This window comes from Schistocerca piceifrons, chromosome 1 (genome assembly GCF_021461385.2).
Source record: "Schistocerca piceifrons isolate TAMUIC-IGC-003096 chromosome 1, iqSchPice1.1, whole genome shotgun sequence".
Taxonomy (NCBI): Eukaryota; Metazoa; Arthropoda; class Insecta; order Orthoptera; family Acrididae; genus Schistocerca; species Schistocerca piceifrons.
The window spans coordinates 542,721,371-542,749,361 of NC_060138.1; the positions used below are offsets into that span (position 1 = coordinate 542,721,371).

Here is a 27,991-nt window from a genome sequence, read left to right on the forward strand (position 1 = left end):
TTCCTTCCCCTTTCAACTCTTCTGCTATAAGAAGCCACTGGCTCCAAAAGCTTGCTTAAGTTAAACCTTTTTGTGCAAGTGTTCTCCTGCCACCGCTTGGTGAATGGATACTTTTATCCATCCTATTACATTATTTTTACTACTTTACTGCATATGTACAAGTAAAGTTTCATTATTTGCTAACCTTCCTGTTACTGTAGCTTTAATACTTTCCTAATTTATGGGTACTTTACAGTATTTAAGTAACTGGTATTTTTGTACGGTTTGTAATCTATATCTGTTAACACCTAAGGGCTGAGGATGACATGGCGGCTGATCAATACCCTTGGGTCTTCATGGATTGTTTGGTTGGTATTTGTTTGTTTGTAACTTGTATGTAGATATGTCTGAAGATGAACAAAATATCTCAAAAATATGTCACTTTATAATGAAATAATACATGAATATGATGACAGCAGTAACATCACAATACAAATAACGCCATGTGTGTCAAAAGAATTGTGTTTGTTTTCACAGAATTAAAAACTAAGTTAATAATCAAATACAATTTTTTACTGCTATCCCACTTATCCATAAAAGACAAAGCAAGATAGCACAGCAATGACATGATGGACTTCAATTGAGGAATCCCATGGTTTAAAAATTGGATACAAAATGCTCTTTCATGGAATTTGACTTACTTTCATGACAAATGTTTAGCCAGTTCTGACCTTAATCCCTGTGAAGCATCTCCAATAAATAACATCATTGCATTCTGCTCCAACTGTAAGTGGTTCATAATGACATGAGCTGTTGCGTCTTAATACAGGTCTAGAGAATACTCTGTTCTAAAAAGAATTTGACTATGTTTTCTTTTCTTATACAACTCTTTACATCTTTAATTTCTTTTTGCTCAATTAGTACTGTCAAGGTATTAAGTAAGTCACACAGAAATCAACACACTCATCATAAAAAGACCTCCTGAAAGCTGTTCACTTGATAAATATGCCTAAAAAAATAAAAAAAATTCACCTCTCTATGTTATAAACCACAAATTTTACAGTTCAAGTTTGCAATTCATTTGAATTCTGATTAGTAAAAAGACATGAGCTGCTGCCTACAGCTGTAGAATATATTAATTTACGGACAACAAAATTTTTAAAATCCCTAGCTGACAACTGTTGTAGGTACCACCCTGTGCCTCAGACCATCATTAATGAATATTTTATAGATTACTTGTATGGATACATTTTTAATATTGCCATTAGGTTACAAAAAAATGTCAATACTGACGTCAACAAACATACACAGTAAAAAATGAGTTTCACTTCATGGAGAAGCCATTTTTTTCCTTTTCTTCTTCTTGCTGTGCTTTATAAACTGAAAATTAAACAAATACAATTGCTTAAATAGTGCTGTTAGTGTTACACAACACAGTAGACAGAACAAATATTTTAACTGATGTGTGAACCATTAACATTACCAGTCAGTTTCTTTAGCATTATACTTTTATTCACACAGATTAGATTAGATTAGTACTTGTTCCATAGCTCATGAATACGACACTTCGTAATGATGTGGAACATGTCAGGTTAATAAAAGGTGTCTATACAAGATATTACATTACACAAAATATTACATGACACTTAATATTTTTAATTTTTTTGTTTTGTTTTTGTTTTTGTGGGGGTTGGGGAAATTACCCACTTACTACATCCAAAAATTCATCTAATGAGTAGAAGGAGTTGACATTGAGAAATTCTTTTAATTTCCTTTTAAATGCTATATGGCTATCTATAAGACTTTCGATGCTACTAGGTAAGTGCCGGAGACTTTTGTGACAGCATAATTTATCCCCTTCTGAGCCAAAGTTAGATTTAACCTTGAGTAGTGAAGATCATCCATTCTCCTAGTGTTGTAGCCATGTACACTGCTATTACTTTTGAATTCGTTTGGATTATGAATAACAAATTTCATAAGTGAATATATATTTTCTCTGGGAACTTACCTAATAGCATCGAAAGTCTTACAGATAGCCATACAGCATTTAAAAGGAAATTAAAAGAATTTCTTAATGTCAACTCCTTCTACTCATTAGATGAATTTTTGGATGTAGTAAGTGGGTAATTTCCCCAACCCCGACAAAAACAAAACAAAAAAATTAACATCCTTTTGTCTTTCCCTCTTTCCTGATGAGGCAACCGTTTGTTGCGAAAGCTCTCCTTAAATAAGTGTCTGCAGGATGATCCTGGATGAGCTCTAGCAATTATTCTGATTAATTCTGATTACACGTTTTCGTGCAATGAACACTCTTTTACTCAATGACCAGTTACCCCAGAATATGATGCCATATGAAAGCAGAGAATGAAAATAGGCATGGTAAGCTAATTTACTCAAATGTATATGACCAAAATTTGCAATGACCCTAATAGCATAAGTAGCTGAACTCAACATTTCAGCAGATCCTCAGTGTGTTTTTTCCAGTTCAACCTCTCATCAATGCATACACCTAGAAACTTTGAATATTCTACCTTAGCTACCAATTTCTGATCGAATTCTATATTTATTAATGGTGTCATTCCATTTACTGTGTGGAATTGTATATACTGCGTTTTGTCAAAGTTTAATGAGAGCCCATTGGCAGAGAACCACTTAATGACTTTCTGAAAAACATTGTTTACAATTTCACCAGTTAATTCTTGTCTGTCGGGTGTGATAGCTATACTTGTATCATCGGCAAAAAGTACCAGCTTTGCATCTTTGTGAATATAGAATGGCAAGTCATTAATATATATTAAGAACAGCAGAGGACCCAAGACCGATCCTTGTGGCACCCCATTCTTGATTGTTCCCCAGTTTGAGAAATCACCAGTTTTTTGCATATTATGTAAACTGCTTACTTCAACTTTCTGCACTCTTCCAGTTAGGTATGATTTAAACTATTTGAGCACTGTCCCATTCATACCACAGTACTTGAGCTTATCTATAAGTATTCCATGATTCACACAATCAAAAGCCTTTGATAGATCACAAAAAATCCTAACGGGTGACTTCCGGTTACTCAGAGCATTTAATATTTCATTAGTGAAAGTATATATAGCATTTTCCGTTGAAAAACCCTTCTGGAAACCAAACTGACATTTTGTTAAATCTTTATTTTTACAAAGGTGTGAAGCTACTCTACAGTACATTACTTTTTCAAGAATTTTGGATAAGGCAGTCAGAAGAGATAATTGGTGGTAGTTGTTGACATCAGACATATCCCCTTTTTTATGCAGTGGTTTAACAATGGCATACTTCAGTCTATCTGGGAAAATACCCTGCTTCAGAGGGCTATTACATATGTGGCTAAGAATCCCAATTATTTCTTGGGAACAAGCTTTTATTATCCTGATGGAAATGCCATCAATTCCATGTGAGCTTTTATTCTTGAGAGAGTTTACTATCTTCCTAATTTCAGAAGGAGATGTGGGTGGAATTTCAATTGTATCAAATGGTGTGGGCAAGGCCTCTTCCATTAACTGCCTTGCTTCTTCTAATGAACATTTAGATCCTATTTTCTCTACAACATTTAAAAAATGTTTTCAACTTCTGGCTTGTTGTTTATCAAGTTTCCATTCACTTTGATGGTGATGCCATCATCCTGTACTCTTGGTTGCCCTGTCTCCCTTGTTATAATATTCCAAATTATTTTGGTTTTGTTATCAGAGGTATTAATCTCTGACATGATGCACATGCTTCTGGACTTTTTAATAACCTTTCTTAATGTAGCACAGTAGTTTTTATAATATTTGGCTGTTTCTGGGTCATTACTCTTTCTTGTTGTTAGATACAGTTCCCTTTTGTGGTTACAAGATATTTTTATTCCTTTAGTAAGCCAAGGTTTTTTGCATGGTTTCTTATAATTAGATTTAACTACTTTCTTGGGGAAACAGTTTTCAAATTCTCTTACAAGAGTATCATGAAATAAGTTATATTTTTTTAATTAGCATCGGGTTCCTTGCACACCTCATCCCAGTCTAACTGCTGAAGATTTTCTCTGAAATTTCTAATTGTTGAGTCATTAATTGAACGCACAACTTTGGAGAGCAGTTTTGAATTACTGAATGGAGCTATGTCACATACTATAACTAACTGAGCATCATGATCAGAAAGCCCATTCTCAACAGGACAAGAATATATGTTTTTAAACCTATCTTGGTCTATAAAAGTGTTATCTATGAATGTGCTGCTGTCCTTTACTACCTGAGTATGAAAATTAATGACAGATGTCAAACTGAAAGAACCGAGCAAGACTCCCAGGTCATTCTTCCTATTACACTCTTTCAGTGAATCAACACTGAAGTCCCCACAAATAATAATTTGCTTTCCCCTATCTGACAGATAGCACAACAAGGCATCCAAGTTTTCAAGAAATAAATGAAAGTTTCCTGAAGGGGACCTATATACTGTTACAATTATAAAAGAACCCTCCTTCAGTTTAAGTTGACAGGCACATGCTTCTATATGTTGCTCTAGACAAAACTTTTTTGTATCTAAGCTTTCTACACAGTGATAACTTTTGACATATATGGCAACTCCTCCTCTCACCTTATTCTCTCTACTCATATGTGCAGCTAGTTTATAACCACTGATATTTACCTTTTCCATATCAGACACAATTTGATGCTCAGACAGGCATAGTATATCTATTACATTATCGGATTCAATGTCATCTAAACAAACCAGGAGCTCATCTACTTTATTCATCAATCCCGGAATATTTTGGTGAAAAATGGTAACATTATTTTTTACTTTACTTTTGTGAGAATCTACTTTTTTTCTTTAATCCACCAATATTTTGGTTAAATATGGTAACATTATTATTTACTTTCCTGCTGTGAGAATTTTGTGAGTTTTGGACCTCTTTAGCACCTGCCTGTCTGAACTTCTCATTGGACACTGATATTAGTCTAAAAAAGAGGTACATCCATGAGTACTAGTGTCCCCTCTTATGGATTTTGCAAACAACCCTGCCAGTTTACCCTTCCCTTTCCTATTGAGGTGTAGGCCATGCCTTGTGAAATCCCACCTATCAATAGCCTCGACAGGAACCAATCCAATGTCTGACAGCGTGGCTGCCCTACGCAACTGATCCAACTCCTTATTTACCCTCCTGATAGAGCAGTTCAACTGGGGCTGATCATGCTGCACGAAAGCAGGCACCAGCCCAACATTGGTATGGGTCATTGCAGAGGCTATTTTCACCAGGTCACACTCAATACTGTAGCCCTGATCCCTATCAATACTGTTTCTCATTCCATCCACTATCATCACATGATCCTGCTTTGTGAAACCCTTGCACAAGGAACCTATATCCTCTACCACCTGGCTAAGACTTGCACTTGGCTTGAAAAAGCTTGTGACCTGGTACCTGTCACCTAATTTTTCCTGCAAAATCTGGCCCACACCTCTTCCATGGCTGCTACCTAGCAACAGAACTTTCCTCTTACTTTCTACTTTTTTTTTAAACAGTTGGTTTCCTAGTGAGATTCTGTTGCATCTTAACTACATCTACTTCTACTGGAGCCTCTTCCTTACTTAACTGTGGTAGCAAGGCAAATCTATTAGTTGTGCCAATTGGGAAACTGTCAGACACTGTCCTCTTTCTGTGGCCCCTGTTCCCAGCTATCACTTCCCACCGCTCTTTACCCTCCTCCCCCCCTTAACCTCTTCAGTTCCTCCCTCACTCTGTCCAAATCAGCCTAAAGGGCTCTTATTTTCTCCTCCTGTTCAGCTATAATCCTATCTCTTGAGCAAACCCTGCAAAAGAATGGAAAAGCCTCATTTGCTTCCCCAATTCCCACGCTGCTACAATTTCCCCAATAAAACCACCTGTCACAACAGCTGCACAAAACCCCTGAACTAACTTTCCTATGGCAGCTCACACACTTAGTATTCATGGTAGTTTGGAAATTAGTTAAGACATTTACTAAGTGATAATGCTAATATATTAAATACAGATGCAAAAGGACATTAAATATGTTTTGGAAACTAATATGTAAGTAAACTATTACCAAATGCACTTAAATTTGTGGTATAACGCTAAATATGCACGATCAAAAATTAGGTCTAAACAGCTGAATGTAACCAAAACGAACTTTTTGCAGTAAGTGGAAGAATACCTAAATAAAAGAAAAACCTTTAATGGTGAGCTTGAAAAGCACCCTAATGATCATATTTAATCAGTTAAACTACAGCAAATGCACTTCCACACAAAAGTAAATAGCAAGGATTTAGTATATCTCATAATTATCTGGTAACAATATAACAATACACTGTTTTCAATAAATACTTTGATTTTGAAGCACCAGCAAAAATCTGTAAATTTTTTAAGTTCTACACAGATTTACAAATTTCCACCATAATGTCCCCATTTCTTCTTGGGCTCTGCAGAATTATTGTCAGTTTCCAAAAATTTAATATCACCTCAGAAAGAAAAGTGCAAGTTGTGATGATTTTACATGAGGATGTAAAGAGACTGGAAGTGAGCAGAATACATATATTAATAAAAGAATGGTGAAGGTTGTATGTGGAATAAAAGGACCAACCCATTACTGATTTGTACAACCTACTACTGGAGGAAATTATGGGCAGCTGACAGACAATGAAATGTAGGCAATCATAATGCTATGGCATGGTACACTGATCATACAAAGTAGCCTCCTAAGAGGATTTACCTACTCATAATTTCAATTACTTTGCCTTCACACTTACCAAAAATGCACTACCACCAGTGATCTCTATACTACAGAGGTGGAAAACTCTGGTCTAAGAGCTGCTGGTAGGAAATGCATCATTCACATACTACGTGTGAAAAATTGTACTTTGCTATAGACTGAGGTGTATGTGCACTTGCAAATGTTAATCTTGGTCTCACCTTAAAGAGTATCGTACCAGTGCATATCATTTAAACGCTGGAAAATCCAGAATGAAATAACGACAATATTATGAAATGGGTAGATTGCTGCTCACTATATAGAGGAGATACTAAGTCACAGACATACACAACAAAAAGACTGCTATGCAGTTGATCTTTCAGCCAAAAGGCCTTCTTCAAAAATAGAAAACACACACACATACACACAACCACACAACACACATGCCCACTGTCTCTGTCCACTAAGGCTAGACTATGTATAGCAATAGCGTGTGATGAGTGAAGCAGTCTGTGGGTGATGGGGGTAAGGAGGAGGCTGGGGCGGCGAGGGGGAGTGGCAGCAGGGTAGGGGTGCGGGAAGGTGTACTGCTGCTTGTAGGAATGAGCATTGACATGGTGGGGACAAGATAGGGCTGCTACGTGCTGTTGGGAGATTTGATGGGCACCCATGGCCATTGCACCTGTAGTGACAAGCAGTCCCTCTCTAAATATGTATGGAAAGAGTTTCACTGAGGCCTTCAAAGACCGAAATTACACTCCAAATCTTGTACAGAAACAGATCTCCCATGCCTTGTATCTCCAATCACCTAACACCTTCCACATTCCACATTCCAATTATCCAGCCACAAAGGAGCACTCCCCTTGTGACTCAGTATCACCCAGGACTGGAGCAACGGAATCACATTCTCCACCAGGGTTTGGACTATCTTTCATTATACCCTGAAATTAGGAATATCCTACTCACTAGCCTTCCCACCCCTCCCACAGTAGTATTCTGGCCACTCACTAAACCTATGAAATGTCCTTATCCATCCCTAACCTCTCCTTGCTATCAACCCTTGCCTCATGGCTTATATCCCTGAAATGGACCTGGATGCCAGACCTGTCTCATGCATCCTCCCACTGCCAGCAACTCCAGTCCTGTCAAAGGCATTACCTACCTGATCAAATGCAGGGCTACCTTTGAGGCAGTCATGTGATCTACAAACTAAGTTGGAACCACTGAGCTGCTTTCTGCATGGGCATGACAACCAACAAGCTATTCTATCCGCATGAATGGAAACTGACAAACTGTGGCCAAGTGACAGCTGGACCACCTAACTGCTGAACATGCTGTCCAAAACAATGTGCTTCACTTTATTGACTGCTTCACAGCCTGCATCATCTAGACTTTTACTACCAACACCAGCTTTTCCACATTGCGCAGCTGGGATCTCTCACTGCAATATATCCTATGTTCCTGTAACCTCTGGGCCTCAATCTTTGCTAGTACCTGTCCTTCACCTACTTATCCCCTTCCCTGCTCCCACTCCAGCACTACATAGCCTTCTATTCCACCAATGCACCCACTAGTTTCTTTTTTTTTTTTTCCTCCTCTACCTCTCTCCTTTTCTGCTCCTCATTCTAAACTCCTAACTGAACCTAGCAACCCTACGCTGTCTCCATCATGTTCCTGCATGCCCTACAAGCAGCAGTACACCTTTCCTCACTCATAGACTGCTATCCCTCCCCTACCCACTCTAGCTGCCTCCTTACCCCCCACCTCATCTACAGACTGTTTATCCTGTCAGGTGCAGTTGCTATATAGGCAGTTGGGTACACAATCTGGCCTCAGAGGCTAGAGACAGCAGTCACATGTGTGAGTCATGCTTGTGTGAATGTGTTTCCTACATGAAAATATGGCCTTTTAGCCAAAAGTTCGAATTTACAGCAGTCTTTGTATTGTGTCAGTCTGCGACTCAATGCCTTCTCTACATGGTGTATACATCATTTGCAATTTTTATTATCAGTACCATCATGCCTAAGCAAATGATATTCCAGAGCAGCTTATGTTGTCAGGTGGACATGATTTTATGAAATAAACATACTTAAAAGTTTGGCTAATTTAGTATTTTTTTAATTTCTACTGCATCACTTGGTATTATTTTGCACAACTGTACTAATGGGTAAAAAGTAAGTGAAAATAAAGCAGAATCAGTTTCATGATGAGTTGTCACTGTCCAAATCACATTCAAGTTTTTAAATAATGAATACTTTCATTTTGGTGCAGAGAGTAGAAGGTGTTTGATCAAAAAATCAAACTGTATTGCAGATGCATTATGGTTGCCTCTATTGACATGATGACTCTATAGTACCTACGGCAGGCAATATTTGAAGCATGCCTAACAGATAGCTGACAATGACACAATGTTGTCTTGAAATCAAATCTACTTACACGAGATACACATTAAAATAAAACAAAACAAAATACAGCTGTAATTAAACAGACTTTCATTGGAGTATACAAAAAACAATTGAAAGTCTTATGGATATTTGGGATGCAGCCAACTCCATGAAAATACCTAAAATATGTTCAACAGGTGAACTGTCAGACATGCAGCCTATCAAATGAAACTCTTCATTATTTGAAAGTAGGCTTATAGACTCATCACCACATCTGATCAGTCACTTTATAACTACAGTGTGACATGCAGGATTGCCTGAAAGAGCCAGTTTATTGAGGTTTAAAATCTACATGATGCAGCAGTTACCATTCATATGTCCCTCAATAGATGGTAGACAATATCTCATGGTTATACAGTGGCCACCCACACCATCCCACTTGTCACCTGTCTGTTATGCCAGGATGCCAGATAGCAAGTTGTCATATTAGCATCTAACATGTATATGAATGTCACTCAGTACACTAATGACAGTATTCACATGCCCATTGCAGTGTGAGGAATTAGTGGTTTCTGGACAATGGGAGATATCATAATGGCCTGCAGCCCAGCAGTCTGACTTAACCAAATGCCATCAAACAAACTGTCACCACAGACAGGTTCACACATCTTTGCAATGCTCCACCATCAAACCAACACCGTGAAAAAAGATGCAGAGTCTGTAATGGCCATGTAGACAAGATGACAATAATTTCTTCCTATGGTCACATTGTATGGCCCACTAAATGTGCTTTTTATGTGTAACCCTCTTTTATCCACTATTTCCAAATATACATCAGTGCCATAAAAGAACATGTCATGGTATGCCAAATCCACTTCTCAGAGACCTATCATTATGTCTCTTTCAGTCTTACTCTCACGTTAAAATTTCACCCCTTAATGTTAACAAGTCACACTGGCTCTAGTTTTCACATTTTCACTTTGGCAATCTTCACTGACTTAAACTCAGTGTTCCTAAATATTTCTACACAATGAGTGGAATGCCTGTGCACCTTCCACAATCAGGCATTTGATTTAATGTGGTGCAGTGGTAGACTAGATAAGTGTCGGATTACAAATCCAAAGCTCTGGGGTTCAGTCCTTCAACTGTTGGTATGGATTTTTTTTCTGTACTTCTTTCACCTCTGGAAATGATTTTTAACATGAAAAATGCCAAGTTGCACTGTGTTTTGGAGCCCATATTAAATTGTAGGTCACATGCAGCTGGCTGGGTACAGTTCACATCTCAGGAGGAGGAAAGGGCTTACAGTCTCCAGAAGGACAATATGGTGTACAATGCCAACATTGAGTTGAGGATAGCTTTACTATACTGTAATTTAAGGATATTCTTGTCTGTAACATACCTGAGCAGTTCTTGAAAATTATGTCAGGTGTAGCTGTATAAGTCATGTGACATTTCAGCTGCAGTTGCACTGCATCTACATCTACATACATACTCTACAAGCTGCCACATAGTGCATGGCAGAGGATACCCTGTACCACTACTAATCATTTCCTTTCCTGTTCTACTCGCAAATAGAGAAAGGAAAACACAACTGTCTATATGTTTCCGTACAAGCCCTAATTTCTCTTATCTTCATGGTCCTTACACGAATGTACGTTGGCAGCACTAGAATCACTCTGCAATCAATTTCAAATGCCAGTTCCCTAAATTTTTTCATAGTATTTCATGAAAAGAACACTGTATTCTCCCCAGGGATTCTCATTTCAGTTCACAAAGCATCTTTGCAACACTTGAATGTTGACTGAACCCACTGGTAACAACTCTAGTAGCCCGCTTTGAATTGCATTGATTTCTTTCTTTAATCTGACCAGGTGAGGATGCGAAACACTCTAGCAGTACTCAAGAATGGCTCACACTAGGGTTCTATATGCAATTTCCTTTACAGATGAACCATACTTCCTTAAAATTCTCCCAACAAACTGAAGTTGAGTATTCACCTTCCCTACTACTGTCCTTACATGGTTATTTCACTTCATATTGCCATTCAGAGCAAGCTGTCATTCATAATATCAGCTAGAAATTTTGTTTAAGTTATCTTGTACCCTCCTACAGTCACTCGAAGATGATACCTTCCTGTCTACCACAGCATTGTCAACAAACAACAGCTGCAGACTCTGCTCACCCTGTCCACCACCCCACCATCAAGGGTAATGTACTGGTGTCTGTTATTTAAAAAGTTTTTAAGCTGCTCACATATCTGAGAACCTATTTGAAATTCTTGTACATTTGTTAACAGTCTGCAATTGGCATCACATCAAAAACTTTCAGGAAATCTAGGAATACGGAATCTGCCTGTGTCCCTTCATCCATGGGTCACAGGGTATTGTGTGAGAAAATGGCAAGCAGAGTTTCACATGAATGATGCTTTCTAAATCCATGCTGACTTGTGGACAGAAGATTTTCTCTCTCAAGGACATTTATTATATTCAGACTGAGAATATATTCAAGAATTATGGAGCAAACTGATGTTAAGAATATCGGTCTGTAATTTCATATTTCATGGGTCTTTTCTTTTACCCTTATTTTATATATGGAATCACCTGCACTTTTCTCCAATCAGTTGAGATTTTTAACTGAGCAAATGATTCACAATAAATGCAACGTAAGTAAGGGGCCAATGCCATATTCTCTTGAAAACTGAAGTGGGGTTCTAACTAGACTTGGCAAATTTATTTGTTTTCAACTCTTTTCAGTTGCTTCCCTACATGAGGGATGCCTATTACTAAGCCCTTCATACAGGAGTCTTCTTGGTGCTCAAACATCAATACGATCCTCCTGCATGAATGATATCTTAAGTGTGAAATTTAAAACTCCAGCTTTTATTTTGCTGTCTTCTATTGCCACATCAGACTGGTCATTGAGAGACTGGATAGAAGTCTTCGACCCACTTAGTGATTTTACATAGGACCAGGATTTTCTTGAGTTCTTGGAAAGATCTTTTGCTAAGATATGATAGTGGTGGTTGTTGTATGCTGTTCTCGTTGATCTTTTCACAGATGCATGAATTTCTGTTAACTTTTGGCTGTTGTCATTTGCATATTCTCTTTTGAATTGAGAGTGCAACAGTCTCTGCTTCCTTGGCATTTTCCGAGTTCTGTGATAAAACCAAGATGAGTCTTTTCCATCATTAATCTAATTCTCAGCACATACTTCTCCAAAGCACAATTTATAATCCCTTTAAACTTTTCCCATAATTCCTCTGTGCCCATTACATAGGAACTGAATGCTAAGTGGGATGCTAACAACTGCTTATCCACTCTTTTTACCAAAAATATGCTCCTAGCTTATTTGATGGATTTATGAACTTTAGTAACCATCATCACTATGATGACATCATGATCACTAACCCCTGTCTTTATCCTGACAACCTCTATAAATCAGGCATGCTTCTAACTACAAGGTCTAAAACATTTCCATAGCATGCGGCCTGTCAAACTAGCTGCTCATGACAGTTTTCAGAAAACATGTTCAAAAGTACTTTACAAGACTGCCTGTCTGTAGCACCTGCAATGAATCCAAAGATGTTCCAGTCTACGCTTGGTAGGTTAAAGTCACCTCCAACTAACATGGCATGATCTGGGTGTTTCTGCACTACTGAGCTAAGACTAATTTTGAATGATTCTAAAACTCTCATGGCAGAATCAGGTATTCAACAAAAACATCCGATGATTAATGTGAGTTCACCTAGACCTATTACTAGGTCATACTCAATTTCAACCTGGAGACACTAAATATTTTTGTCGAGTGCAGTGAACATTCTCCCTCCCATAGCACCTAACCTTTCTTTTTGGTATACATTCTATGCCTTGCTAAATATTTTGGAGCTTTATTCTTTGGGTTGTAGCGTCTTGATTCCGAGAATAGCTTGAGGGTGACAACTTTCCTGGAGGGAAATAAATTCAAGAAGTTCACTATAAATACTTCGGTAATTTATTATTAAAATTTGATAGTCAAAGTGGCTTTATTTACATGAGGTCTGATTTCCCTCTCTGCCTATCTATTGCCAAGCATTCATTAGAGACCACAAACTACCGCCTAGCCTTAAAAAAAAAAAAACCATTTGCACTCAACAAGTATTCTACTAACCAAATAGCTGCCACCTTTGTGTAGTGCCCTCCTGACCTATCAAAGGGAGCAAAACAATTCTCTGCCCCAAAAAACATGTCCAGAAATTTGCAGCCAAGACTATCAAAGAATTGACAGAGCTGTTGGTTGAGATGGCCCTTGCTTGGCTCCAAACCAAAGGATCTATATCAATTCTGAGAATGATGTTGCAAATTGTGAGATCGTCCTGCACTGTGTGATTGAGGTCAGCAGTCTTCATCATCTTCACTAGCCACTCATATGAACTGAGGATGGCCTTAGATCCAAGTGACAGATGTTGATGCTGGTGACGGGAGCCACAACTTGCGAATGACGGCACCACGCACGCTTGATGGCTGCAGCAGGGCCTCTTCCATATCTCAGTTGAGGCCCACTGGTAGACATACTGAGTGCACATTGGTTTCCTTTCTGACCCTGGATGCTATTTCCATATGGGGCTGCATAACGTGCCTAGCATTGGAGCTTCTGATAACTAGCGAACCCCTTCCTCTGTGTGCCTGCTCAAACCCTGCTGAAGGAGCAGCTATGTGTCCAGTCACAGGGTGAATGGGCAAGGTGAGCCTCCGCATTGACTCTCTGCCTCGAGTGAAAACACGTTACCACCAGCCACGCGCCCTATGGTGAAGGTAGATCCCCTATGTGGGGTACACTGGAAGATGCCTCGGCAGCAGAGCCCAAGGGCATATCTTGCACTATTATCAGCCATCAGATGCACTTGACAATTCTTTGGGGGGCAGAGAGCTGGTTACACTGGTAAAAATTAGGCACCTTCTCTGCAATTTCACTGGAAGAAGACCAGTACACCACCTGTATAAGAGACATTCTGATTATGTTTTTAATTCTCTTGCCTCATCATGGCATAAATATGAGATAACTCTACATAGACTATTCAGTGTGGCCTTATCTGACTTGTGCAAAACATATGTCAATATGCAGAAGCTCTGTGCTCTTTCCCAGTTATAATGCTAGGAGTTAAATATCATACCTCAATAGGGCAGGCCTCCCCATTTTATGGAGATATGTTTACAATTAATATTTCTACTTCTCATACAGTTAACAGTATTCTTCAGTCCTTGAGTTTACAGATGGTTAATTTTCAGTATGAATGTCTAATAAGGTACGTGCAGTTCTTTCTTCGCATGTGAGGGTAGCTTTTTGATAATCTTTGCACCACAGTACAGAACCCACTCTTAAACCTAAACAAGGGGACAAGTCTACAAGTTTATTTTTCTGTCTTGTATTGTGTTTGTATGAATCACACCATGTTTGAAACCATCATGTCAATCACAGCTTATAGTCCTTCCATCACTTTCCCGTATTTTAATAACCAAATAAAACTATTTTACTATGCATGCCTTGCTGCCATTCTTCTCCAGATGAATAAATTGCTTCAATTACAGAACAGTGAGTTATACATTCAGTTAACTGACTACTCTTAATTTCACTTGCCAGCACAAATATAATAATACCAGGTGATTATAATTAAAGTGGATATACTCAAGGAGATCTAGTGCAGACTATAATCATTGTATGGCAAAAAACTTGGTAGATATGCCAATGCATTAAGACAGACTGATTTATGCTTTAACAAAATTGGTTCCAAGTTTGGTCACTAGATGCAAATCTGGTGCTATACAGCATCTTGTCAATGTCTCCAGTTCTCATATTGAACAACCTGTGTTTAAGTGCTGATTAATTATAAAACAACATAATGCCTTTCCCACTTGTTTGACCTTTTCTTCCCATATCCCACTCCCCACCCATTACATATAGAAACATTTCTACACGTCTTTCTTGTGCTCACAGTGCCAGATTTGCATCTGATGGCCAAAATTGTACTTAATTTTTCTCCAGTATAAATCAGTTCCACGTTAACACATTAGAATATCTACCAAGTTTCACTGCCATGTTTTAATTACAGCCCACAGTGGATCTGAGGAGCTGCACTTTAGTTGTAACTACCCAGTAGAATGGACAGATGATTTTAAATATCATTTTTACATTTCTCTAGTACTACAAAACACTAAATAAAAGCATATGATCCATTTTATTTTATGTAAAGAACATTTTGATCCACTAACCTGCATTGTATTTTCAAGTGTAACAGGTTGATAATTTTTTGATAAGTTTCTTACAGCTGTGCAATATGCATTATACACAGTGTGATGGCTGTTAATCAAATATTGTGTTATATTGACTTGTTCCATTAAACTTTTATCCAGGAAGCTAACTGCAGGATCAGGATCCTTCTTGATGGGACCTACGGAACATGATGAATGAATGAAAAAATGAACTGTTCATGTTTCCAGTACCTACAATGGTTTAGAATGACAAAAGCTAGATAGCAAATAATATTATGTTATTTACTATAAAACCTAACTGATGAAGTGACTGTAACCAAATAATGGCAGAAAAAAGTTCTTACCAAATGGCTTTGGACTAATAACAAACAAAACAAATATTAATAAATGCAAGAATGTTTGATAACAGATCTACTGCTAGAAAGGAAAGGGTTGAATGAGATCAATAATTAGACTGGAACATTGTCCGAGACCTTGAATGAAATGAGAAACAGTAAGACAAGGCAAAACTGAATACAGTCAATGAAGAACCTGAATTTCTTGTCAATAATAACCTGAGAGAACTGTTGTCAACATGTTAGATACAACTTTTTCAAAAAGGTACGAACTCTGGTCGCTTTTACTCAAAGATATTTCTTTTTCATGAAGGTGTGGACTCAACCAATGAAAAAGTGTAACAAACTTTACTACCTTGCAGACTGGAAACATACAGATATTTATTAATGTTTCATTTGTAGTAATGTGGAAAGGAAGAGCACTAGTGTCCAGATTGGTTTTGCTTGGCTAGACTATAACATAAAATACTGGATGCAGTAAAATAAATGAAAGACTGTGCATAAAACATTAAATATTATTGCTACAAAGCACATTTTATTAACTTTTAACAGTTCAGTATCTCCACTGGGGTGTCTAGGAAAGGGAGTACTTCCATATTTCCATAGTAACTGTTGCACTATAAATTTTCATGCCTTTTCATTTGGATCAACAAACTTCTACATCAAGTTTTATTAAAATAAAAGACAGTAAACATGGCCAGTTGACATGGAAGAACCCTCTTAAAGTCATTTCTATCACTGACAAATCTGACTCCTACTTTACACACACACACACACACACACACACAGTGGTGTCACCACTCACCAAACTTAATTGTGGTGTACCTTCCAACCAAATGACCTGGATAATAATATAGTAATTTCATTTTTAATACATCACAAACACTATAAAAACATTTCCATAAATATACTGAGTATTATTTACTATTATCTGAGTAAGAACACAATTTAAAAACATGATTCTTTAAATTCTAGTGTGAGAACCAAAGCAAAATCACATATTGCTAGCTCTAATGGGAAGAGAGGGTGGAATATACTGATCTTCCCAGTAAAAAATGCCATAGTTGCAAGTGTCTTGTGCTTGGGTGTGTTATTGCGATTCTGAAGCTGACCGCAGAATGATTTTATTGCCACCATTACACATTTCACATAAGGAAAACAAACATAAGAGAAATTAGGGCTCATATGGAAGCATACAATCAGTCATTTTTTCCTCCCTCTCCTTGCAAGTGGAAGAGAAAAGGAAATGAATAACAATAGTAGAAGGTACCATCCCCTTCTCCCCTCCCTCCCCCCCTGCCATGCACCATACGATGGCTTGTGGAGTAGGTATGTAGATGCAGGTGTACAATGACAAAGCCATGAGCAGATCCACTGTTATTCTGAGTACTTTGCTGTGTCTGGCGATTTAAGCTGTTTAATGCTATAGGTTGCTGCCATCTGTTATCATCCAAATCCTATCATACAATTTAAGATAAATTTCTTAGTGTTGATTATTTGGACTAGCACTCAAATGCCAAGGCACAAATTCCACACCAATACAATGTGTTCTATTTCAGCATCATATCTCCAGGTAAATGTTACAGCTAATAACAAGTCTGTCCCCAAGCTCATGGATTAGAGGCAACATATTCATGGTATATTGTTTTGTTTGTGACCAGTAGCTTTGGACACTCATTAACTTCATTTGGCTTCTGATCTGCTCTGAAAGGAGTTTGCAGTTTCAAAACAGTTGTTTAACTTAGAGATAATTTCCAAACAAAACAGCCTCACAGATCCTTTCAGTTGTTTACATAAATGATTTTTTTAAATATAATTTTAAGGAAAAGCTAAGCTAAAAGAAGGGCTCTGTAGCAGACAACATTCCCTCAGAACTGTTGATATCCTTGAGCCAACCAGCCATGACTAAACTATTCCACCTGGTGTGCAAGATATGCGAGATGGGGGAAATGCCCTTAGACATCAAGAAGAATATAGTGATTCAGCTCCAGAGAAAGCAGGTGCTGATAGGTGTGAATATTACCAAACTCTCTGTTTAATAAATCATGGTTGCAAAATACTGACACAAATTATTTATGGAAGAATGAAAAAGCTGGTAGAAGCGGATGTTGGGGAAGCGGAGTTTGGGTTGCAGAGAAATATTGAAACATGTGAGGTAGTACTGACATACAACTTATCTTAGAAGTTAAGTTAAGGGCCTACATTTCTAGCATATTTAGAATACACTCTCTAAATTTCTATCAGTAGCCCATGATCTTGTGATTAGCATTGCTGACTCTTCAGTCATGGGGGCCAGGTTCAATTCCCAGCCAGATTGAGAATTTTCTCTGCTCGGGACTGGGCGCATGTGTTGTGCTCATCACCAGTAATCATTATTGACATGCAAGTCGTTGAAGTGGTGTAGGTTTCAAAACCAACATTCAGTTTATTGGCCATGTTGATCTGAATACAGACAGGTACGTCAATTACATTAACTAACACTGACACTAACATTTACTTTAGATTAAAATATTGTTAGGAAAAGTAGTCAGTCAGATGCTTCATAGCTTGAATTCGGATTAAACCTCCATGCAAGTATGCAATATTTGTTGACAGCAATATGACAAGAATGTCATCTTTTTTTTCTTTGAAATGTAAGAGGGGCAATGAAATTAAGAATTCATGAATAGTAAAGAGCAAGGTCCTCATTTACTACTCTCCACTGATTGCTGAAAACAAACAAATCTTCCAACCTAACAGAACCTCACAAACTTACACAGAAACTCACAAATTTTGCATCTTGGTTAGGAGACTAGAACAAATTAATTTGAATGCTCTGAATGAAGGGGCATTAGTGAATAAAGAACAGAGAGACTTATTTTTATCAAGAAAACAATTACATAACTTTGCAAGCACTTCAGTGTATGATTATGAATGTGTGCTAGAAAAATCAGACTCAGAATTTTGCTCCTGTAAAAATGTGTAAGTAAAGGGATAATGGGCTTTAAATGCAAGTCTACTTACACTATAGAAGTGCGAGTGCTGATCCAAAATTAAGGATATGGTTTTGCACGAAATGTAAAGGCAAGAAATTAGCCCTGACTCTGAATGGAAAGAACTACATTGGCACAGTTATCTCAGTTTTAATAGACAAGAAATCACTAGTAATACAAAGGTTACTTAAGCATGATCAAATGAGTGAATTAATTATAATTAAGTGTATTAGTGAAACCAAGTGCCAAGAAAATAGAGACATGACTCTTACTCACGAAAGTGAATGCATGAGGTACTGTAAAAAATATTTGAAAACAGCAAAAACTAGTATGATATGTAGCCAATGCAACCAAATTTTTATTTTTGGTGGGCTAAGATGGATTCTTCAGTGAAAAATAATTTAAATTACATTCAACAGTGGAAATGCGAGTCAAGCAGATCTTGTTTAGATACTGGTAAATGGTTTGCACCTCGTCGCACTGTGGAGGTCAATTCTGTAACCAGGTGTGTGTCTTATATTCCACTGAAAAACAGTTATGATGTCCTCAGTGATATAAAGCCACAAAAACAAGGTACATCAAACTACCTCCAAAAAAACAGTGACACAGTGATTATTAATGAAGAAACATAAAAGCAACATGATGTCCCATGAGTTTTACAAGACAATGACACATGATTTCAATATTATCAGAAAGCAAAACAACAGAAAAAACTTATAGTTCTTGGTGATAACCCTGGACATGACCTGTCTATTCACATAAATGTAAAAAATACTGTGAATGCAATGTGATTCATCAAGCCAGGTGTGTTGATTGCTGAAGTTAGTAAACGTGTATGGATTTTATTGTCTTGTCTGGTGGCTTAAACGACATTTACGCGAAATAGAATGCATACTGCCTGTTCAGAATTAAAGAAATATCTCAGTTTCCTAACACACACCAATGTACTACTATTTAACATTCCACACAGACATGATCTACATCAGTGGTCCTGCATAAACCAGGAAATTAATCAAGCAAACAAAAATATGAGAGAATATGCAAACACTTTAAAAATGTGTCTATTATGGATGTAAATATGGTAGGCCATGGATTCCATACAATACATGGGTTACATCTAAATGAGCTAGGGGAGAATTTGCTAGCAAAAAAAGCACAAACAAAATGATCATTTTCAGCACAACCCATCAACCAATGCTTCTACATCCCATTTTTTAGAATAAACCACTACTGGACTACACCACAAAAAACCCACTGTGTTACAGGTAAAGAGGCCCAAACAAAAGCTAGAAAATACAAAGTAGAGAATGTACCTCAATGTACTAAAAGTGAAACAATTCTGCTTCACATCAATGTGCAATCACTCAGGGGTAAACTCAATGAATTACAATACTGGATTGAACAATCAGCTGCTGCACACCCTGTGTTAATGAACATTGGTTAAATAGTTCACCTATGGCACTGTATGTCCCATCTGGATACCCACAGATCACCAGTTATTGCAGAACAAATATTGCACATTGTTGGGTATCAGTCTATGATACAAACAGTCTACATATAAAGCATTCAGTTGTAGATGTGTCTAAAAGGTATATCTGAAGAAGCAGCAGCAGTGGTACTACACGCACAAAAACTGTAATTGCATCACTCTATCATACACAATGAAGTGATGAAAAAACATTCATAGATAAACTCAATATGGTAATACTATTAGTTTCACAATGCAGACATCACAAACTTCCCAGTCAGTGACATTAACATAGCCACAAGAGAAAAAAGAAAGTATGTATTTCACTTAATAAATACGATAAAGTCACTTAATCTCTACTGCATCAATGAACAACCCATGAGGTTAGAAGTATACTTAGACAATATAATGACTAATAAACAGAGACTATGCAGAATGCAGTTTGGTTAAATCAGGACTATCTGATCATGAGAGACTATTTCTACAAATAAGATAATAACTCTCTGAATGTACTAAAAGTTTTGTAATGTACAGAGTACTAAATAAAAGTATCAAACATAAGATAAAGGAACTAAACTCAGTGGTACTATAAATTGACCACTGAGAGAACTATTGATGACTGCATTGCTTTGTTTCTAGATATTGTTCAAAGAATATTAAAGAGCAATTGTCCCACCATCTATAAGAAAGATCTTAATAACACTAAATGCAGACCACAAAACACTAAAACATAGTGTAGACAGTTGTTGTTGTGGACTTCAGTCCAGACTGGTTTGATGCAACTCTCCCTGCTACTCTATTATCTGCAAACCTCTTCATCTTCAAGTAACTACTGCAACCTACATCCCCCTGAATCTGCTTACTGTTTTCATTTCTTGGTCTCCCTCTATGATTTTTACTCCCCATGCTTCCCTCCAGTACTAAACTGGTGATCCCTTGATGCCCTAAAATGTGTCCTACCAACTGATCCCTTCTTTTAGTCAGGTAGTGTACCACAAATTTCTCTTCTCCCCCAATTCTATTCAGTACCTTCTCATTAGTTACGTGATCGACACATCTAATTTTCAGCATTCTTCTGAAGCACCACATTTCAAAAGCTTATATTCTCTTCTTGCCCTAAACTGTTTATTGTCCATGTTTCACTTCCATACATGGCTATGCTCTATACCGATACTTTCAGAAAGGACTTCCTGACACTTAAATCTATACTCGATGTTAACAGATTTCTATTCTTCAGAAGTGCTTTTCTTCCCATTGTCCATCTACATTTTATATCCTCCATACTTCAATCATCATGCATTATTTTGCTTCCCAAATAGCAAAATTCATTTTCTACTTCAAGTGTCTCATTTCCTAGTCTAACTTCTTCAGCGTCACCTGATTTACTTCGACTACATTCCATTATCCTTGTTTTGCTTTTGTTGATGTTCGTCTTATATCCTCCTTTCAAGACACTGTCCATTCCATTCAACTACTCTTCCAAGTCCATTCCTGTTTCTTACATAATTACGTCATTAGAAAACCTCTAAGTTTTTATTTCTTCTCCCTGGAGCTTAATTCCTACTCCAAAATTTTCTTTTGTTTCCTTTACTGCTTGCTCAATATCCAGATTGAATGACACTGGAGATAGGCTACAACCCTGTCTCACTTCCTTCTCAACCACTGCTTCCCTTTCATGCCACTCTACTCTTATAACTACCATCTGCTTTCTGTAGAAATTATAAATAACCTTTCGCTCCCTGTATCTTACTCCTGCCACTCTTTTAATATGAAAGAGAGTGTTCCAGTCAACACTGTCAAAAGCTTTCTCTAATTCGATAAATGCTATACACATAGTTTCGCCTTTTCTTAACCTACCTTCTATGAGAAGTCGTATGGTCAGTATTGCCTCACATGTTCCTGCATTTCCACGGAATCCAAACTGATCTTTCCTGAGATCAGCTTCTACCAGTTTTTCCATTCTTCTGTAAAGGATCTGTGTTAGTATTTTTCAGCTGTGGCTTATTAAACGGTTAGTTCGGTAATGTTCAAACCTGTGTCAGCATCTGCTTTCTTTGGAATTGGGGTTGTTATATTCTTCTTGAAGTCTGAGGGTATTTCGCCTGTCTCATACATCTTCTTCGCCAGATGGAAGAGTTTTGTGTTGGTTGACTCTCCCAAGGCTACCAGCAGCTCTAACAGAATGTTGTCTACTCCCAGCCTCCTTTTGACTCAAGCCTTTCAGTGCTTTGTCAAATTCTTCTCGTAGTATCATATCTTTCTTTTCATATTCCTGTAAGTCCTCTTCCATTTCCATACCATTGCCCTCAAGTGCGTCTCCTTTGTGTAGACCCTCAATATACTCCTTCCACCATTCTGCTTTCCCTTCTTTGCTTAGGACTGCTTTCACATCTGATCTCTTGATATTCATACTGAAGGTTCTATTTTTCTCCAAAGGTCTCTTTAATTTTCCTGTAGGAAGTATCTATCTTACCTCTAGTGATATATGCTTCAACATCCTTACATGTGTCCTCTAGCCATCCCTGCTTATCCATTTTGCACTTCCTGTCGATCTCAGTTTTGAGACGTTTGTATTCCTTTTTGCCTGCTTTATTTACTGAATTTCATATTTTCTCCTTTCATCAATTAAATTCAGTATCTCTTCTGTTACCCAAGGATTTCTACTAGACCTCATCTTTTTACCTACTCGATCCTCTGCTGCCTTCACTATTTCATCTCTCAAAGCTACCCGTTCTTCTTCGACTGTATTCCTTTCCCCTGATCTTGTCAATCATTCTCTAATGCTCCATCTGAAACCCTCTACAGCCTCTGGTTCTTTCAGTTTATCCAGGTACCATCTCCATAAATTCCTGCTTTTTTGCAGTTTCTTCAGTTGTAATCTGCAGTTCATAACCAATAAATTGTGGTCAGAGTCCACTTCTGCCACTGGAAATGTGTTACAATCTGGTTCATAAATCTCTAACTGTTATATAATCAATCTTAAACTTTTCAGTGTCTCCAGGACTCTTCTATGTATACAACCTTCTCTCATGATTCTTAAACAAATTGTTAGCTATGAGTAAATTATGCCCTGTGCAAAATTCCATCAGGCGGCTTCCTCTTTCATTCCTTTCTCCCAGTCACCTACTACTTTTCCTTCTCTTCCTTTTCCTACTATTGAATATCAGTCCTCGATGACTTATATTTTCAGCTCCCTTAACTACCTGAATAATTTCTTTTGTCTCGTCATATATTTCCTCAATCTCCTCCTCATCTGCAGAACTAATCAGCATATAAACTCGTACAATTGTGGTGGATGTGGGCTCTGTGTCCATCCTGGCTTCAATAATGCGTTCACTATACTGTTCATTATAGCTTACCCATGTTCCAGTTTTTTTTTTTTTTACTCATTATTAAAGCCACTTCTGCATTACTCTTATTTTGTATTGTATTTATAGCCCTGCATTCACCTGACCAGAAGTCCTATTTCCTCCTGCCACTAAACTTCACTAATTCCCACTACATCTAACTTAACCTATTTAAGTTTTCTAACCCACCTGCCTGATTAAGGGATATGACATTCCACACTCCAATCCATGGACTGCCAGTTTTGTTTCTCCTGATAACAACATTGTCCTGAGTAGTCCCCACCCGGAGATCCAAATGGGGGACTATTTAACCTCTGGAATATTTTAGCCAAGAAGATGCCATCATCTTATGACGACACTGTAGAGATGCATGCCCTTAGGAAAAATTATGGCTGTAGTTTCCCCTTGCTTCAGCCTTTCATAGTACCTGTACAGCAAGGTCGTTGTGGTTGATGTTACAAGGCCAGATCAGTCAATCATCCAGACTGGTGCCGCTGCAACTACTGAAAAGGCTGCTGCCCTCTTCAGGAACCATGCATTTGTCTGACCTCTGAACAGATACCCCTCCATTGTGGTTGCACCTATGGTACGGCCACCTGTATCGCTGAGGCACACAAATCTCCCTACCAACACCAAGGCACACGGTTCGTTCGAGGGTTTTGTGTGTGTGTGTGTGTATGTGTGTGTGTGTGTGTGTGTGTGTGTGGGGGGGGGTTATAGACAGAGACTGAATATAATAAGAATACTGGTTCCTACAGCCAAAGATGGATCTATTAAAAATGGTGAAGTTAAGAAAATATATGCAAAACTCAAACATGTCTACCAAACTGAGATTAAGAGAGTCAAGTGCGAAGTAAATGATAGCTACAGCAAGAAATGTCATTAAAAGTGAAATAAACCGGTTCAAAAATGACAATACTGTTACCACAGACTGAAATGTACTAAACAAATACTTTATAAAGTGTACAAGCCGTCATCATTCAAGCTCCTACAGTCACCATTACACTCCATGTGTTTGAGAAAGGAGAAAGACACCTCCCCAGTAATTACAGACCTCACTCATGTGTTCCAGTTCCATCAGAAATAATAGAAAGCTGTAGATGTTAACAAATGTATGACTATTTTGAAAATAATACTGAATGCAAACCAGTATAGCTTTAGATCAAAACTGTCAACAGTAAAATCAGTCAGAAATCTATTACGTATTATATATGAGGATATTGAAAAGATAGATGCTACATGTGCAGTACTTATAGACTTTAACAAAGCCTTCAACTTTGTGTCACGTAAGACTGTATAAATAAAATTATCTCACTACAGCATTAGAGATAAAAGATGAAATATAGTTAGAACCAACCTACCTGACAGGCTACAGTTAGTATATGCAAATAATCAGGCATCACAGTTGTTGAAAATGAAATGTGGAACATCACTGGGGGCAGCTCTTGGATCCTGTCTCTTCATTGTGTATACAGATAATTTTTTAAGTCACGTACTAGGTGAGTATGTGCTGTAATCTGAAGACATCACAGTGCTAACAAAAGGCGAAAACTATCAAGATATTCAAAATTATAACAGAGAAATAAACGAGTTGACTAATCACTGGCCTCTGGCCAACCGGCTATCCATCCATTCGCAAAACAAAAACAGAAGAACTTCATTGCAGTCTCAGAGCAATTAGGTCTGAGAATAAGAATGTGAAATTACTTCAACTAGTGACTGATACAAGACTGACATGGGATGGACACACAAATTACTTAAGCAGCACACTGGCAAGAGTTTTACTTTTGCTCCATAAATTAAGACAAAATGTCAGTAAGAATCTCCTACTTTACTCTTAATATGCGTTCTTCCACTCACACCAACAACGTAGAATACTGTTGTGGGGAAATGCACCAGAGTGAGCTTACAGCTCTCAATGCCAGAAGAAAGCTGTTCCATGTATTCTGGGTCTGCCTCCCAGAGAGATTTGAAGAAGTCAGTTTAGAGCACTTCACATAACAACATTCTTCAGCCTTTACTTCTACAGCTGTCTAATTTATGCTAAAGAAAATACAGACTAAGAAATAATGTTCATTTGTACAATACAAAAAATTGCCACATGATACATTTACTGTACTCTAGATTCTCGCATCTGTAGTAGCCATAAACAGGCCTTAAATTCTTCAACCAACTGAAAAGAAAAACAGCTCAATTGACTCAATGACACAAGTTCAAAGAAGTTTTTAGAAACTTAAATGAAACAGTAAGAATTTTACTCTGTTGATGAATTCATGGAGAGTGATTTTCAAGAATTGTGCTTCAGGTAGATGTTTTTATCAGTAGAATCACATGTAATAATCACACAATTAGAATTATGCATTTATAAACATGTAAATAAGTATACAAGTATCATCAATCAACTAGCTATAAGTAATTGAAAACTGTAAATGTATGTAACTGATATATAATTGTAATTAAGCATGTACATATGTGTGTAAACAAGTATTCCAGTAACTATATATGTTTTAATAAGTATATTAGCACCTGGGACTGCCCTACTACCAATATGTACTTTTATTAATTCACAAAGCTGTTGTATTAATTGTCTTAACTGTATCTTATATGTTGACACAGCTAGCTGTATCAAAATATACTGAACAGCTGACAGGAAACACGCTGAACATTCTGTAATGTTGTAGCGTAGAAATGTAATTTCTTAAATGAGATAATCTTTGTGTTACACCTGTTCTCCAGTTTATTTACACCATCCTAAAGTTACCATAACTATTTAACAATCTGAAAAGTCTATACTAATAGATGAGCAATTACCATATGTTTTCTTTTGCAAGAGTTACACCATCCTGATTACTTCCTTCTACAAATCTACTAAAAGAAAGATTGAAGAATTTGTACCTTCTGAATACCCATGAAGCAAGTAATGGTAAACAAATAAACTATACGGTGATAACAGCACATCTTTCTCTGCAGTTGTGTTAGAAAGATGAATATTGTTTATGTGATGTACAAAGTCCAAGTTGATATTTGTCTGTGTTGATTTGCTATTGCAATTACAGTAAGTCTTATCTGCTTGAGTCTTACACTGTTTTTTAAAACTTTTTTTACATTTGGAGCACAATGCTGAGATTGCACTGTGCAAATGACCATCTGTTACACTGTTTGATGCTGGTGCAGCGACATTTTTATCGTCTGTATTCTGTGGTACACAATCACCTGCAGTAACGGAAGACTCTGGAGTTACCACTGAGTCCAGGTGTAAAGATTCTCTAATATCTATATGAAAAGAACTGGAAATATCAGGAACTTCATAACTTGTGATCTCAGAGTTACTTTCAAATATTTCAGCTCTTACACTCTCTGGCTCTACAGATAGTTTCTCTTTGTTGCTCAAGAGATCACAATTTATTTGTTCTAATGATTCATTTTTGTTTTGCTTTTGACAATATTCTACTGACTGAGACAGTTCCTGCACTTCTTTCATTTCGTCTGTTAGGTATAAGTCAACTTTTTTAATTTTATTCATGTTCTTGGAGCAGACAGATGTTTTATCAACTGCTGAGGTGGAGTAAATGTGTGTGTGATCACCTGAATCTGTGGGATTATCATTTGGCGCTATATTCCTGCATAAATTGTCAATAGAAACAGATGTATCAGACGCACTAGGTTTGTTGTTTACTGATATCTTCAATGGAGGAGGCAAGGTCTCATTTTTCTGAGCAGTTAACTTTTCGGCATCAGATTGCTTCTTCCGTGAAATAGTATTTCTGTCCCGGCAGGCGTTTGGAAAAGAATTGGTAATCAACTCAGTTTTCGAGTAATCTGAATAAACCACGTCAACATCATCAACTTTAAGGTCAATAATAAGTGTTCTGTTACGTGGACGTGTATGAGATGATGTGACATTACCATTTTTCAATGATGCTCGACCGCCAGTCTCTTCGGCCTTCTGAAGACAATGTTCTGATGCCTCAAAGTATGTTGTCAAATCCTGTTGTCTGTCTCTTGGGCCGGTATACACAGGTATAACAGATTTGTATTGTTCTATATGAGACTCACTGTTTGCTTCCACCGACTCACTGTTTGTCAGTACAGATGTCAAATTTCGGTTAGTTTTATATTTTACTTCGTACTTCTTTAATTTTTGAAACGCTAAATCGCTGCGTGACATCTTCCTATTCTTCGTAGCTGATATACGGGGTTCATAACAACGGCTTAAATGAAAATCTGTCATCTCTTCCTGGTAATTTCTAGCAGCAATATCTCTTTTCTGTTCTTTGTGGTTAAACTATGTTAATTTCCACAAACCATTCATCCTCTGCATGAACGGAGGAGGCGTAGTGCTTTATATTTGGATGCATTTAAAACTATAGGAATACAACGCGTTCACAATGGACACGCTGATCTAACACGGATGCTATCAGTTTTCATCACTTCAGTCTGTTCACTAAATCTCCATTTTCAACAAACATGTGACACTGAGGTGTGAAGCCACGCTACCTTGCGGCCTGTGGGAAGCCGTTTCCATGGCAACCAGTCAATACGTGGACAAGACTCGCCAGC

The 27,991-nt window shown here is 37.5% G+C and overlaps 1 protein-coding gene across 5 annotated transcripts; it reads right to left on the minus strand.

The window, feature by feature from the left end:
* Nucleotides 1–422: 422 nt before the first annotated feature.
* Nucleotides 423–27,988, minus strand: LOC124799763. 5 transcript variants are annotated; one of them, XR_007017091.1, is made up of 4 exons: nucleotides 27,929–27,988; nucleotides 24,793–24,948; nucleotides 15,310–15,488; nucleotides 423–1,359 (listed from the first exon to the last, which is right to left on the minus strand). XR_007017091.1 is itself a non-coding variant. In XM_047262947.1 (3 exons), exons 1-3 carry the CDS (start codon nucleotides 26,952–26,954, stop codon nucleotides 1,309–1,311), a joined length of 540 nt encoding a protein of 179 aa, XP_047118903.1. In that variant the 5' UTR covers nucleotides 26,955–27,148; the 3' UTR covers nucleotides 423–1,308. The 5 variants fall into 5 exon arrangements, 3 of the variants coding, with proteins under 3 accessions (XP_047118903.1, XP_047118900.1, XP_047118901.1); XR_007017089.1 differs by lacking the exon at nucleotides 27,929–27,988 and having other exon boundaries at nucleotides 24,793–25,683; XM_047262947.1 differs by lacking the exons at nucleotides 24,793–24,948; nucleotides 27,929–27,988 and adding an exon at nucleotides 26,645–27,148.
* Between the last annotated feature and the right edge of the window lie 3 nt (nucleotides 27,989–27,991).